The 14,827-nt window shown below is 45.5% G+C and overlaps 1 protein-coding gene across 6 annotated transcripts in view; it reads left to right on the top strand.

The window, feature by feature from the left end:
• Positions 1-6,499: 6,499 nt before the first annotated feature.
• nags (N-acetylglutamate synthase) overlaps positions 6,500-14,827 on the top strand; it is a 47,088-nt gene continuing 38,760 nt past the window's right edge. For 2 of the 6 annotated variants that reach the window (XR_013498999.1, XM_078223929.1), the window contains exon 1: positions 6,534-6,975. Coding sequence is in view for 3 of the 6 variants with exons in the window: in XM_078223929.1 (XP_078080055.1) it covers positions 6,619-6,975 (357 nt within the window). In the remaining 3 variants the exon portion in view is untranslated. Of the gene's footprint in view, positions 6,976-14,827 lie in introns of all 6 variants that reach the window. The other 4 variants (XM_078223931.1, XR_013498998.1, XR_013498997.1 and 1 more) reach the window with 4 other exon arrangements.

Here is a 14,827-nt window from a genome sequence, read left to right as displayed (position 1 = left end):
TCCAACATGTCCATTGGGGTTATGGGGGAGAAGGTGGGAGAATGGCACCAAGTGAGTTTATCATTTGGAGAACCAGTGCAGGCATAATGGGCCAAATGGCCTCATTCTGCACTGTAATGATTCTGTGATTCTCCAATCTTCCCTGTCCCACCCTTCTCATGGCCAATTGGAAAGCAGACAGATCTTTCATTGTCAGACTGAATGATTCCTGGCTGTCACCCAAACAGCCTACCCGGCCCATGCCTAACATTTTTATAACGCAATACGAGTCAGCAAAGACTAAAGAAAACAATATTTTTCTTGCCTTTATGTCTTTGCCAAGTTGCTCGCAGCTATGTCCTGGCCATTAGTTTCCCATGTCTGAAAAACCCTGGGCAATCCTGAAAGAATGACAACTCCTGTTCACGTGGCCTGGGTTTTGAATTATTTTAATTATTCAAACTCTAGTAACCTCTTGTTGTTTGGAGTGGTGCTCCCATGCGTTCCATTTGTCCAGCCAATTTTCCTCAAAATGTCATTAAAATTAAGCAAAATGCACCACGTAAGTTTCAAAAACATGAATGTAAAAGCCAACTAAAGGTGACAGACCTGAAAAGTTAACGTGTTTTTCTCTCATTCGCCACTGATGCCTCATCATAAAGTTTTAACAGATGGGATACATTAACGTAAAGCATAGATGGTGAAGAACCACTGACATTAGTCAATCGTGTGTTCGATTCTCAAGAGAGCGGTTGGAATCATGTCCAAATGTCTACTCTGTAACCTGATCAGAAGTAGTACCAATAAAAAAGTGTTAAGCAGATACCAGAGTATGTCTATAGTCTGTCTATAAATCAAGTCCCACGCCTAAAGTCCAAGGCACAAGGACCCAATCTCAGCAGTGGAGACATCAATGTAAAAGATACATTGGTGTTATCAAATGAACCACAGAGTGAAGAAACCTTTGAAATCAGCTGGAATAATTTTTGGCAGTAGAATGAGGCTCACTGGGGAGCAGTCATGATGACTGTACCTAGTGATCATGTGGAGATGCCGGCGTCGGACTGGGGTGAGTACAGTATGAAGTCTCACAACACCAGGTTAAAGTCCAACAGGTTTATTTGGAATCACGAGCTTTCGAAGCGCTGGTCCATTGACTCAACTGATGAAAGAGCAGTGCTCCGAAAGCTTGTGATTCCAAATAAACCTGTTGGACATTAACCTGGTGTTGTGAGACTTCCTACTGTACCTATTGAGCAATACCTGCTGTTGTCCTGCACAATTGTTTCCCTACAGGGTCCACAGTGAGAGTTATGGAAATGCCATTTTCTCTGGTATTGAGTAGCATCAGGTCTTCATGAAAAGGAACCAAAATGCCACATTAGTTCCTTCGTTTATGCGTAGGTCCAGTAGCAGACAAAAATCTCTTAAGGCAGGGTGAGCAGGAGTCAACCATGGATTTGATTCCAAATCTTTAATACGTATATTAGCCCGAAACATAGCTCAGTAATTCAAAGTGCAAGTTTTAACCAATGCTCGCAATGGCCTGGGGAATTTATTGAATTATACCTAACACATCTATATTGCCTAGCTAGTTCTTGCAGATTTACGGTACTGAAGAACTAGCTCATCTGTGATCGTATAGTCATGAGCATTCAGCACGAGAAACTCTCTCACATTCTACACACCAAAAAGATCTTATATTGGATTGAACGGTCCAGTATGCCAGGTAGGCTGAGCTTAGAGAGTTTAATTAGGCTATAATTCATGACAACATGAGGCTTCTCATGACTCTGTAGGTTGGGTAGCCCCAGCCATACAAAATCCTGCTAAACCAACCAAAAGGATGAGAAACTCCACACCAGTGGCCATTTTGAGACGCTTGTGTTGTAGCAGCAAAACCCTGCATTGGTGCCAAGAATGCCCAGCAGGGGGATTTGATTGCTTCCAACGTGGCAAAACTGGACATTTCAGACATTTCTGCAAATCCAGTCATTTTAAATGAAGTTGCAGAGCAGCAAATACTTGCAAAGTATATTCCTTCCAGGAAATAGAAAGTCCTGAAAACAACAACCCTACAGAGTTCCTAGAGGAAGTAGATAGTCTTAATCTAGATTACTGATCGGTTACAGTACAAGTTCAAGGCTTCGATACTTTGTTTAAAATTGATACTAGAGCAGTTAACATGTTAGCTGATGTTCTTGACTGGCTTCACCCAATGATCCTTCATTCATCAGACATCAAGTTACAAGATCAAGGCTGCACAGACCTTCCAATTGTAGGCCAGATTATTGCTGCTATCAGCTACAAGGAGCAACATATTGCTGATTCCCTCTAAGTTCGTCACAATAAACCTATATCCCTACTGAGTGGCAATGATGATATTCTTCTCGGAATCTTAGAAAGCAACTAGTGATATTCATTATTTGAATGTTTCACTGTCTTTCATGCTACAATCTTCAACCTTTTGTTTAGATTGGAAAGTCAGCCTTCAGTAGCAAGTTCCTTCATTTTGTAGAGACACAATCCACTAGACCCAGGGCAAACATTGGAAGATATGGATCTCAGTTCTTCACAAAGTAAGGCCACAGGTGGTGAATACAGAAAGCACTGCAGCAAACAGTGACTATCCCCATGAAGACTTGCTGGACCTGAATTGACTCTTCCTGGAGAGTAATGAGGAAGTATGACTTGCAGAGCTGAGAGATCAATTTGAGATTGAGGCCCCAGAGAATGTTCTGTCTTTCCCATTGTGGATGCAGTTCATGAAGTCCCTGTTATCTTTTTAGAAGAATCAGCTGTGATTTTAGTGACTGATTAACATCCAGATCTTAGTTCCACTGAATATATTGATGTATCGTCTATTGTATCTCCTGTTGCTCATGAAGGGTCATCCACAGAAATGCTTTGCCTGAGTTCAAGTTGGAGGGTCACTCTGTTAATGAGTTGGTACTGGCCCTGGGTTAAAGCCGGTTTGCACCCATACTTCAGCCCCAGCTGAAAGTCTTCTCCTCAGAGCTGGAAGTTAGCACCGAAGCTGTGGCAGAATCTTTAGCATTTCTCAAGTTGCAGAATCCTGTACAATGATGGTGTCCCCAAATTCCTCTCATCACAGAAGAGGGTATCTTGTCTCCATATTCTCAGCAATTCTTCCCATTGCTCAGAGTGGAGAAACCTCACACAGAGAGAAGTGTGACTCTCTTACCACTGCTTACAGAAATTAGATGGCCCTCCTAAAATATCATGGGAAATAATTCTTCTTTTTCTGACTGGCTTACAGGAAGTTGGTGATTTTTTTCTAAGTTCATTGAAATCTCAGATCTTCAATGCCTTTTCACCCTCTGATACAGCAGTCTGTACAGCTGAGATAGTCTTCCCTGGAGTTGAATATTATTCCTGTTCTGAAGCTCCCTCCCAGAGTCCTTTGATGGAGCAACAAGTTCCTCCGAGTGTCCTGAGTTCTCCCCTTCTAGTCCCAAAGGGTCCAAAGATCAATTCTCATCCATCTTCTCTTTTCAACCAGTTGTCCTTGCAGTTCAGTCAATCTGAAACAGACACTCTGCTTCCCAGCTATCCTGCAGATAATGATGTGGTGTCCTATTCTGCAGATAATGGTGTCCTACCAGATGCAGAAGAAAGCTCTCACGTCTCCAATTCATCTTCCCCAAGTGCCGAGAATGGTGAGGAAGATTGAATCTGCCAGGTCTGTAACTTGGGGAGGAGAAGAGTGGAGAGTTAAAGTTGGGTAGAATCTGTAGCTGTTAAAAAGGCAGTTACAGAAATGCAATGCAAATTGTTAAATAGATAGTTTCATATTGTTAAAAAATAGGCTGGACTATAGAGGTATAGTACAAAGTGTGTAACAGATGTGATTTGCTAATATAGATGGTGATAAACCACTGACAATAGTCAGCCACATGTTCAACTCTCAAGAGAGAGCTTGCAATGGTGCCTAGGAGCTAAGTGCCTACTCTGTAATTTCTTAAGAAGCAGTACGAACAAACATGTTAAGCAGATATTAGTGCATGTTGGCCTCTGTCCAAGAATCAAATCCCACGTCTTGAGCCCAAAACAAAAGAATAATAATCTCAAAAGAATGCTGCCAGACCTGCTGGCTGTTTCCAAGATTTTCTGTTTTGAATTATTCTCTGTAAGTTTCACCTGTCCAACGTTGTTTTTGGATTTCGATCCATGTTCTACACCCCCCCCCCCCCCCCCCCCCAGTGCTTACTAGCAGTGATGGTGTGAAATATACCCTTAGAGAGCAAGAACACGGAGTTCATGGACCATGTCTACGTTACTTGATTCAGGCTGCACTCCCTTTTTGGTTATTTAAAAAATCTTTCATTGATATTTTGTATGTACTCCACCCCCACACTTCTGATTTATGGGCACCTGGTGCAGAGGGGGACAGGGAAGGCGGAGGACAAACTACTTGTGAACCTACTCCTGGGCCGAGCCAGGTGTGCTATAAACAGGTCCAGGCAGCAGACGATTAAGGGGGCTGTCCAACCTGACCGTCTGCCCCTCTCCCCGTGGCTACATTCTCAGCCGATGTCCCTGGAGAAGGAGCATGCGCTGTCCAAGGGCACCATCAAGGTCTTCCATGCTCATTGGATTCCGCAGGGGACTGGGGTGTATTATCGACCCCTTCAGTCACATTTTGGTTTAATGTTATAAGTTTCTTTTCCATTTTGTTTTTTTTTGTTTCGGGTGGTTCCCCCCCCACCCCACCCCCCCCCCCACCCATCCTCCTCCCCCCACCCTCTCCCCTACCCACTCCCCACCCCACACCCTCCCCGTCTCCCCTCCCCCCACTCCCCCCCTCCCCGTCCCACCCTCCCCCCCACCCTCCCCGTTCCCACCCTCCCCCTCCCCCCCACCCTCCCCGTTCCCACCCTCCCCCTCCCCCCCACCCTCCCCCTCCCCCTCCCCCCCCCCCCCACCCTCCCCGTTCCCACCCACCCCTCCCTACCCCCACCGCTCCCTTAAGGGCTACCATTCTTGCTTTGTCCCTTAGTTTGTTTACTTCAGTTCAAACTAGACAAACTAGGGTTGTTTTCTCTGGAGCTGCAGAGGCTGAGAGGAGACCTGATAGAAGTCTTTAAAATTATGAGGGGCATAGATAGCGTTGATGATCAGAATCTTTTTCCCAGATCTGAAGGGCAGGATTTTCCAGCCCTGCTCGTCCCAAAACCGGAAATTTTCACCCAAGGTCAACAGACCTACGCATGGTCTGCCCCTCGCCCACTATGACTCCTGTGGCGGGCAGGATGGGAAAATTCCCCTGAAATGTCTAATATTAGGGGACATGCACTTAAGGTGAGGGGGGTGGGATGTTCAAAGGAGATGTGAGGGGCATGCTTTTTACACAGAGAGTGGTAGTGTCTGGAACGCACTGCTAGGGATGGTGGTGGAGGCAGATACGATAGGGGCATTTATGGGGCTTTTAGATAAACACATATGTAAGGGATAGAGGGATATGGACCAAGGGCAGGCAGAAGGGATTAGTTTAATTTGGCCTCATGTTTGGCACAACATCATGGGCCAAAAGGCCTGTTCCTTTTATTTAAGTTAAAGTTTATTTATTCGTATCATAAGTAGGCTTACATTGCAATGAAGTTACTGTGAAAATCCCCTAGTCGCCACACTCTGGCGTCTGTTCGGGTACACTGAGGGAGAATTTAGCATGGCCAATGCACCTAACCAGGATTGTGGGAGGAAACCGGAGCACCTGGAGGAAACCCACACAGACACAGGGAGAATGTGCAGACTCTGCGCAATCACCCAAGCTGGGAATTGAACACGGGTCCCTGGCACTGTGAGGCAGCAGTGCTAACCACTGTGCCACCCCTGGAATGCACTTCGAGGGGTGGTGGTGGTGCAGGCAGATACAATAGGGGCGTTTAAGGGGCTTTTAGATAAGCACATGGATGTGTAAGCAATAGAGGGAGATGGACCAAGGGCAGGCAAAAGGGATCAGCTTAATTTGGCGTCAGGTTCATAGAACATAGAACAGTACAGCACAGAACAGGCCCTTCGGCCCACGATGTTGTGCCGAGCTTTATCTGAAACCAAGATCAAGCTATCCCGCTCCCTATCATCCTGGTGTGCTCCATAATGTTCGGCACAACATTGTGGGTTCAATCTTGTACTGGGTAGCCATGATGTGGAGATGCCGGCGTTGGACTGGGGTGGGCACAGTAAAAAGTCTCACAACACCAGGTCAAAGTCTAACAGATTTATTTGGAATCACAAGCTTTCGGAGCAGTGCTGCTCCTTCACCACTCTCCTGATACCAAATAAACCTGTTGGACTTTAACCTGGTGTTGTGAGACTTCTTACTGTACCTGTATTGTTCTGTATTCCACCACAGGAGTGGTGGGCTTCCATCATCTATTCGCTTCTTGTTTTTTGGAAGGAGAGGCAGGAATGAGCACAGGCTCTGGGATAGGTGGTTTGGGGTGTGCTGTACCTCCCAGTTACTAGGTGTTTTGAGCAGCAGACTGGGTGGAGAGCTGGGCTCAGAGTGATTGACAGCGCCCTGTGTGTGTGTGTGGAGCTTGGCAATTTCAGCAGGCAGCTGGTCAGTTTCAGCCGCAGCAGCGACCGGATCAGAGAGAGCAGGCAGGCGGGGCAATGGCTACAGCCAGCTCGGCGTCCGCCGGCACCAGAGCCGTGGCCAAAGCCGGCCAGCTGCTCTCCTCCAAGCATGTCCTGAGCGCCTCCTCCTGCGCCCCTCCGGTGCCGGGGCTCCGGCGCCTGAGCGCCGTCAAAGCCAGCGGGCGCAACAAGTCGCCCATCAGCCCGACTCGGGAGGCGGCCGACCGGCCGGTGCCGCTGGTCAGCCACCACCGGACCACCCGCTCGCTGGTCTACCGGGACGTCAAGCTGTTCCTGAACGAGATCGGGGCAGACCCCCGGGAAGCCCGCTACTGGCTCACCCAGTTCCAGAACGCCAACAGCGGCAGCAACAGACTGTTCGCGGTGGTGGAGGTAAGAATCCCAGTTACAGCAACCCCCCAGTAACAACATATATATATATATATATATCCAACTGATAGAAACTCACTGAGAGTCAGTACACTGATCCGCTCCTTCCCTCTCTGCCCAGTTTGAGATTGGATACTGTTTACAAAGTATCTCTGGAAAATTGTGAAACTTTCTTGCCACTTTTGTAAAGTGTGTGTTTTCTTTCCGCAAACACAGACCCATAGCTTGAGTGACTCAACCCCCACTTTTGTAATGTTTTTTTTTGCAAACAGTCTCAAACCCGGATTATTTTAAACCGCTCTCATGCTGCCAAAATAATTAATGTCACCAGCTTTATACTTGCAAATGTTCTTTTTTTTAAAATCAAACAGAACAAGTAGAATAATTCACCAGTTTTTAAGTTCTTCTGCCATACTCCTGCCTTTTGACAGGTGGGGGGGAGGGAGGGAGGAAAAATCATGGCTTGTGTCCATAGTGATTCCAATCGTGGGCTCATTGCATCATCATGTCCATAGCGTTGGAAACTGTAGAAAATGCAGTCCCTTAACCCAGCCCAGATTAAAATGGCATCACTGCTGATGCAGCAAGAATGTTCCTCCTCTGTGCTCTACAACTCCCCACCCCGTGCAGCCACAAGGAATGAAGAGGAAGTGTATGGGCACCAACAATTTTTCCGGCTAACACCTTTGACAGGTTGTCGGTGGAATTGCGGATCCAGCTCCACCATGACAGGTTTTGAATGGCATGGTGGCACAGTGGTTGGCACTGGATGGCACAGTGGCACTGGACAGCATGGTGGCACAATGGCTGGCACTGCTGCCTCAGAGTGCCAGAGACCCAGGTTTGTTTCTGGCCTTGGGTGACTGTGCGGAGTTTGCACATTTTCCCTGTGTCTGCATGGGTTTCCTCCGCGTGCTCTGGTTTCCTCCCACAGTCCAAAGATGTGCGGGTTAGGTTGACTGGCCATGCTAAATTGCCCCTTAGTGTCAGGGGCATATTAGTGACATATTCATTAGCAGGGTAAATAAGTGGGGTTATGATGATAGGGTCTGGGTGGGATTGTGTGGGTGTAGGTTCAATGAGTCGAATGGCCTCTTTCTGCACTGTAGGGATTCTATGATTCTGTGAACGATCAAAACCACACCAAGCCAAACACCATCCTGACCTGGAACGGTATGGAATCATAGAACCCCTACTGTGCAGGAGGCCATTTGGCCCATTGAGTCTGCACCATTTCTCTCTGGAAGAACTTCTTACCCAGGGCCTCTTCCCAGCCCTATCTCTGTAACACCACACATTTATCATGGCTAATCCATCTAACCTACACCTCATGCGATACTAAGGCAGTTTGCTATAGCCAATCCTCTTGCACATCTTTGGACCATTGGAGGAAACTGGAGCACCCAGAAGAAACCCATGTAGACATGGGGAGAATGTGCAAACTCCAGACAGACAGTTACCCAAGGCTGGAATTGAACTCGGGTCCATGGCACTATGAGGCACCAGTGATAACCACCATGTCACTGTGCCGCCCCTCCTTAATTTCACTGGATCAGAATCCTGGAACTCCCTTTCTAACTGCACTGTGGATGTGCCTACACCACATGGACTGCTGCAGTTGAAGAAGGCAGCTCACCACCACCACCGCAAGAGCAATTAGGGATGGGCAATAAATGCTGGCCTAGCCAGCGACACCCACATCCCATGAACAAATACATTTTTAAAAAATGGTAAAATGAGTTAGGCATCCTGTCCTTTTATTTCTGGGAACCACAGCTATTTGAATGAAGGTGTCTCACTTGCATTGACTGTAAATGTGAAGTTAATATTGGCACCCTAATATAACAGCCAAAATGCAGCAATGTTGGAAGAAGCCACAAGATGACTGATCTACAACGTGAACATGTTAGACTTGTGCAACGATGGACAGTGCCTCTGAGTTTGTTACTTAGGTAGTCAAGGCAGATTATTGGTTCAGAGTGGAAAGATCTGGGAATTGTTCTGCAAGAAGCTGGATTCAATTCACAGCAACAACATCCACCAACTGAGGAGAACAGAATTCACCAGTTGATACAGAGGTATTAGTTAATAAGAATCCCGGCACGGTGGCCCGGGTTCGATTCATGGCTTGCATCACTGTCTGTGTGAAGTTTGCATGTTCTCCCCGTGTCTGCGTGGGTTTCCTCCGGGTGCTCCAGTTTCCTCCCACAGTCCAAAAGACGTGCTATTTAGGTGCATTGGTCATGCTAAATTCTCCCTCGGTGACCCCAAACAGGCGCCGGAGTGTGGCGACTAGGGGATTTTCACAGTAACTTCATTGCGGTGTTAATGTAAGCCTACGTGTGACTATAATAAATAAACTTTAAACTTAATGATGTTCAGGCATTGTCTGCTGTTATAACTAGTCTGCTGGAAAACACAAACAGCAACTAAGGAATTGATTTATTCAGCGACTCCCCCCTTCCTCTGCTTAATGTACTGTAGATCTACTTGCAGTTTTTTTAATTCACTCTTGGGATGTGGACATCACTGTCTGGGCCGTTCTTTATTGTGCATGAACTGAGAAAATTTAAGAATCAACCACAATGCTGTGGATCTGGAGTCAGATGTAGGCCAGACCAGATAAAGATGGCAGATTTCCTTCCTTCATAGAATCATAGAAACCCTACAGTGCAGAAGAAGGCCATTCGGCCCATCGAGTCTGCACTGACCACAATCCCATCCAGGCCCTACCCCCACATATTTTACCCACTAATCCCTCTAACCTACGCATCCCAGGACTCTAAGGGGCAATTTTTTTTTTTAACCTGGCCAATTAACCTAACCCGCACATCTTTGGACTGTGGGAGGAAACCGGAGCACCCGGAGGAAACCCACGCAGACACGAGGAGAATGTGCAAACTCCACACAGACAGTGACCCGAGCCGGGAATCGAACCCGGGACCCTGGAGCTGTGAAGCAGCAGTGCTAACCACTGTGCTACCGTGCCGCCCAGGGCATTAATGAACCAGATGGGTTTTTTTTACAACAACTGCCAATGGTTTCATAGTCATCATTTGACTCTTAATTCCTGAATCTTATCAAATTCAAATTTCACCATCTGCCAAGGGAGGATTCAAACCCGGGTCTCCTGAGTCTCTGGATTACTAGTCTAATGAGAAGACCACTATGCTGCTGCTTCCCCAAGAGGCAGTAAGAATTCACACAATCATGCCCTTTCACATTCGTAAAGCGAAAGCAATAACTCACTCTTGTTAGTATCGGAATAACCAAAATGCTTCATCAATGTACTCAAATACCCAATATGGTTCTCAAAATGGAAAATTGTGTGTGGGGGCACCTCAGTTCCCAATATACGCTCTCTCAAGGTTGGGCTGTATAATGGGAGTGCAAATTCATAAAATTGCAATATAATGCAATAATTTGATTTGATTTATTATTGTCAAATGTATTAGCATACATTGAAAAGCATTGTTTCTTGCGCGCTATACAGAAAAAGCATACCATTCATAGAGAAGGAAAGGAGAGAGTACAGAATGTAGTGTTGCAATGATTACAGTATAATTCAATACTGTACAATGCTCTTCACTTGATGCATAGTGCTACCACATAACACCAGAGGATAATGCACATTACAAGGGAATTGAGAGATGAAGGAGGTAGGGATGACACCCTAATAATAAGATGAACTGTTTGACTATTTCTCCTCTCAGGATCAAGAGGATTTTCTCTCTTGGACCTCAGTCTTGAATACATTATTCTGGATAACCTCCTGCAACTTCTTTTCATAATCACTGACAGAGTGAATGGTTTTTATTGCTGGTTGGGACTGAGACAGATGATACTTCCTGTGATACAGTAATGTGATTTCGCAAACACTGCACTGCGCTGTGATGTGACAAGCAGCCCACTGACCGATACACACTGAATGACAGGGTTTTGTAAGGGCTTTTTGAAGCAGAAAACATCCAAACTTCTCAAATTACAGTTTTGCTAAACATTACCGAGTTTGAGGGCAATGAATTCTTCAATTACACAGACAAAATGTTCTTAGAAATCATTAACTGAATAGTACGCTTTTCTGCATGGTGACAATTTTAATCTGTCCATAATCTGGAGCTGCACCAATTCATGATTTTGTATTGTGAGTAGACAAAACAATGCTCTTCTCTTGATGCATTGTTCCCTCAAATCCCTTACAGAAAACATTCAGAGCATTAATTTGTTCAATGAACACCTTATCAACACCAAGTAGTTAGGAAAGCTAATAGAATTGTTATGATTTACTGTGAGGGGAATTGATTACAAAAGTTAGGGAGGTTATGCTTCAGTTTTGTACAGGGCTTTGGTGAGACAATATCTGGAGTACTGTGTGCAGTAATTGGTCTCCTTATTTAAGGAAAGATGTAAATGCATTAGAAGCAGTTCAGAGAACATTTACTAGACTCGTATCAGGAATGGGCGGGTTATCTTAAGAGGAAAGGTTGGAGAGGTTAGGTTTGTATTTACTGGAGTTTAGAAGAGTAAGAGGCGAATTGATCATAACCTTCAGGATCCTGAGGGGTATTGACAGAATGGATGTGGATGTTTCCACTTGTTGGAGAATCTAGAACTAGGGGTCACTCAATTAAGACTGGTGAGGAGAAATGTTTTCTCTCAGAGGGTCGTGAGTCTCTGGAGATCTCTTCCTCAAAAGGCAATGGAAGAAAAGTCTATGAATATTTGTAAGGCATAGCTAAATAGATTCTTGATTAACAAGGGGGTGAAAGGTTATCGGAGGTAGGCAGCAATATGGAGTGAGGTTACAGTCAGATCAGCCATGATCTTATTGAATGGCGGAGCAGATTCGAAAGTCCAAGTGGCCTATTCCTGTTCCTAATTCGTATCTAATCCTGAAAGTAAGTGAGTGAGCCAAAACCAGATTAACGATAATAGTGAATGAACAAGTTGGTAAGCCAGAACTCCCTTGTCACCTGATCTTTTCCATTTGTTCCAGGCTGCTTTATGTGTTGAGTAATAGTAGAATCCTGAAGTGGGATCAGCTTAAATGGTTGGATGCTGATAAACATAAAATATGATAACGGTATAATGCTTCCAGCTGAATCAGGGGAAGAATGCCAACACTGTGGAACAAAAGCCCACTTTGTCAGGAGGTGATTTGAGCGCAGAAACATTGTTGTACTGACTAAATACATGCTTGCCGCCATTCTGTGACAGCTTAGCAAGATCAAATTAGGACGCATTACTTTGGAGTAAATAGTGTTCAAAGGAGCCTAACTAATTGATCTCGGCAGACAACTGGATTTACAAGATGTACAGAATAGAACAGTACAGGCCTTGAATGCTGATTTAAAAACCTGCTGGAATTCAGCAAAGGAAGACTACATGTTGATAAACTAGCAAAAGGTATTCCTGCGCATCACTCTCTCAAACTACAACTGCCTGGTTTTTTTTCGATGCTGCTGGAAGGGACTGTGGAGCTTTTGAATTCAAGACAGAGAATGCTGACCAATATCAAGGAAAACTCGAGGTGGGATTTTCTCGTCCTGCCCAGATCGCCCAGTCCCCGAAAAGGTCAATGGACTTTTGGCCGGGCTGCAGAATCTCCCACAGCGGGTCCTGCCCACAGGCTGGGATTTTCCAGCTCTGCTATCAGTTTGTGCTAATGTCAATTTAATCTTTAAAAAAAATTTGGTGTGTAGCATCAAATGGCAGCACAAGCAATGCTACTTTTATCATAGATGGTGTACAGCTACCAACGCAGATGTTTAACAATACAAATTAGGGGAGGTAGTGGCATACTGATATTATCACTGGACTAGTTAATTCAGAGACCCAAGGTAATGCTCTGGAAACCTGGGTTCAAATCCCACCACGACAGATAGTGAAATTTGAATTCAATAAAAAAACCTAGAATTAAAAGCCTAATAGTGACCATGAATCGATTGTCGTAAAAACCCATCCTTTAAGGAAGGAAATCTGCCATCATTACCCGGTCTGGCCTACATGTGACTCCAGACCCACAACAATGTGGTTGACTCTTAAATGCCCTCAGGGATGGACAATAAATGCTGGCCCAGCCAGCGACGCCCACATCCCAGGAACGAATAAAAGGAAATCTGTGGAGAGAGAAACAGAGATAAAGTTTCAGCTCGATGACTCTTCATCAGAACTGGGAACAGTTAGAGAAGCAATGGTTTTTGAGCAAGGGGTGGGTGGGACAAGGACAAAAGGAAAGTCTGTGATCGCGTGGAGAATAAAAGAGAGTGAATGGGCCAAAGAGAATGGCGGTCAGACGTGGACAGAAACAAAGGATAAAAAGATATGCCTGGAGCAGGTGTGAAAGTGAGAAAAACTAAAATATGGCAAAAAAAGGGTCTTTAATTGTTGAACTCAATGTTGAATCCAGAAGGCTGTAGAATACCGAATGGAATGACATGGGCTGCCCCTGAAGCTTGCATTGAGCTTCACTGGAACAGAGCAGCAGACCAAGGGCAGAGATGTCAGTGTGAGAGCAAAAGTGGAGATATAAATTGACAGGCTACAGGAAGATTGCTTGCAGGCTGAACTGAGGTGTTCCACAAAAGTGGTCACCCAATCTACATCTGGTCTCCCCCATGTGGAGGAGACTACGATGATAGCAGCAAATGCAGTTTACTGTGGCACAGTGGTTAACACTGCTGCCTCACAGCACCAAGTACCCAGATTCAATTCCAGCTGTGGGTCACTGTGTGGAGTTTGCACATTCTCCCCATTTCTGTGTGGGTTTCCTCCGGGTGCTCTGCATTCCTCCCACACTGCAAAGATGGTCAGGTGGATTAGCCTTGATAAATTGCCGCTTAGTGTCCCAAGATGTATAGGTTAGATGGATTAACCATGCTAAATGTGTGGGGTTACAGAGATAGGACAGGGAGAGGGCCTGGGTAAGATACTCTAATCAGTGCAAACTCGATGAGCAAAGTGGCCTCTTCTGCACTGTAGGTATTTTACAACTTGAAAGTACAGATATAAATTGCTGCTTCACCTGTAAGGGATGTGTAGGGCATTGGACGATGAAAGAGGAAGTGAAAGGGCAGGTGTTACATCTAACTTACACAGCTTAGAATACTTAAGAGGCAACTTAGCATGGCCAATCCACCTAACCTGCATATCTTTGGAGTGTGGGTGGAAACCGGAGCACCCGGAGGAAACACACGCAGACGCGGGGAGAATGTGCAAACTGCACACCGACAGTCACCCGAGACCGGAATCGAACCCAGGTCCTTGGCGCTGTGAGGCAGCAGTGGCTTGCAACTGTGCCGCCCTCAACATCTCCTGAATGAGGTTCTGAAAATTGTGATTTGATGAATTTATATTTGAACATTAGTACTGAAGAAGAGGTGTTAGAAGCAAGAATGTCAGGGCTGTTGAAATGCAGCTCGATGCCACAATTAGCAAGTTAAAATATTTTAAAAATGAAATTCAAAGAGCGAAATGTTCTTTTTCCATCCTGATGTTTCTTGTTTTCTTGTGTTTTATATCATGAACTAGAACTTTCACCTCCAATTTTAGCCAAGTGCTTATGACTGCTAGCATAAAATACTGCAGGATAATTTTTTGTAATACTACAAAGAACAAAGAACAATACAGCACAGGAACAGGCCCTTCGGCCCTCCAAGCCCACGCCGCTCCCCGGTCCAGGATTGAATCCTGAATCCAGGATCCCCGCCCAATTTTCCAGCCTATCTACATACTAATATCCTATCCACCGAGCTGTCCCTCACAGCTACGATGCTTTGTTCATCACAACCTATTAGCTCACCCCCACCCCTCCATTCCAGACCATACTCGCCCCCTTGAGAGGCGATTAATTAAA

The sequence above is a fragment of the Mustelus asterias genome, chromosome 11 (genome assembly GCF_964213995.1).
Source record: "Mustelus asterias chromosome 11, sMusAst1.hap1.1, whole genome shotgun sequence".
Taxonomy (NCBI): Eukaryota; Metazoa; Chordata; class Chondrichthyes; order Carcharhiniformes; family Triakidae; genus Mustelus; species Mustelus asterias.
This window is presented reverse-complemented; position numbering and strand designations above follow the sequence as displayed.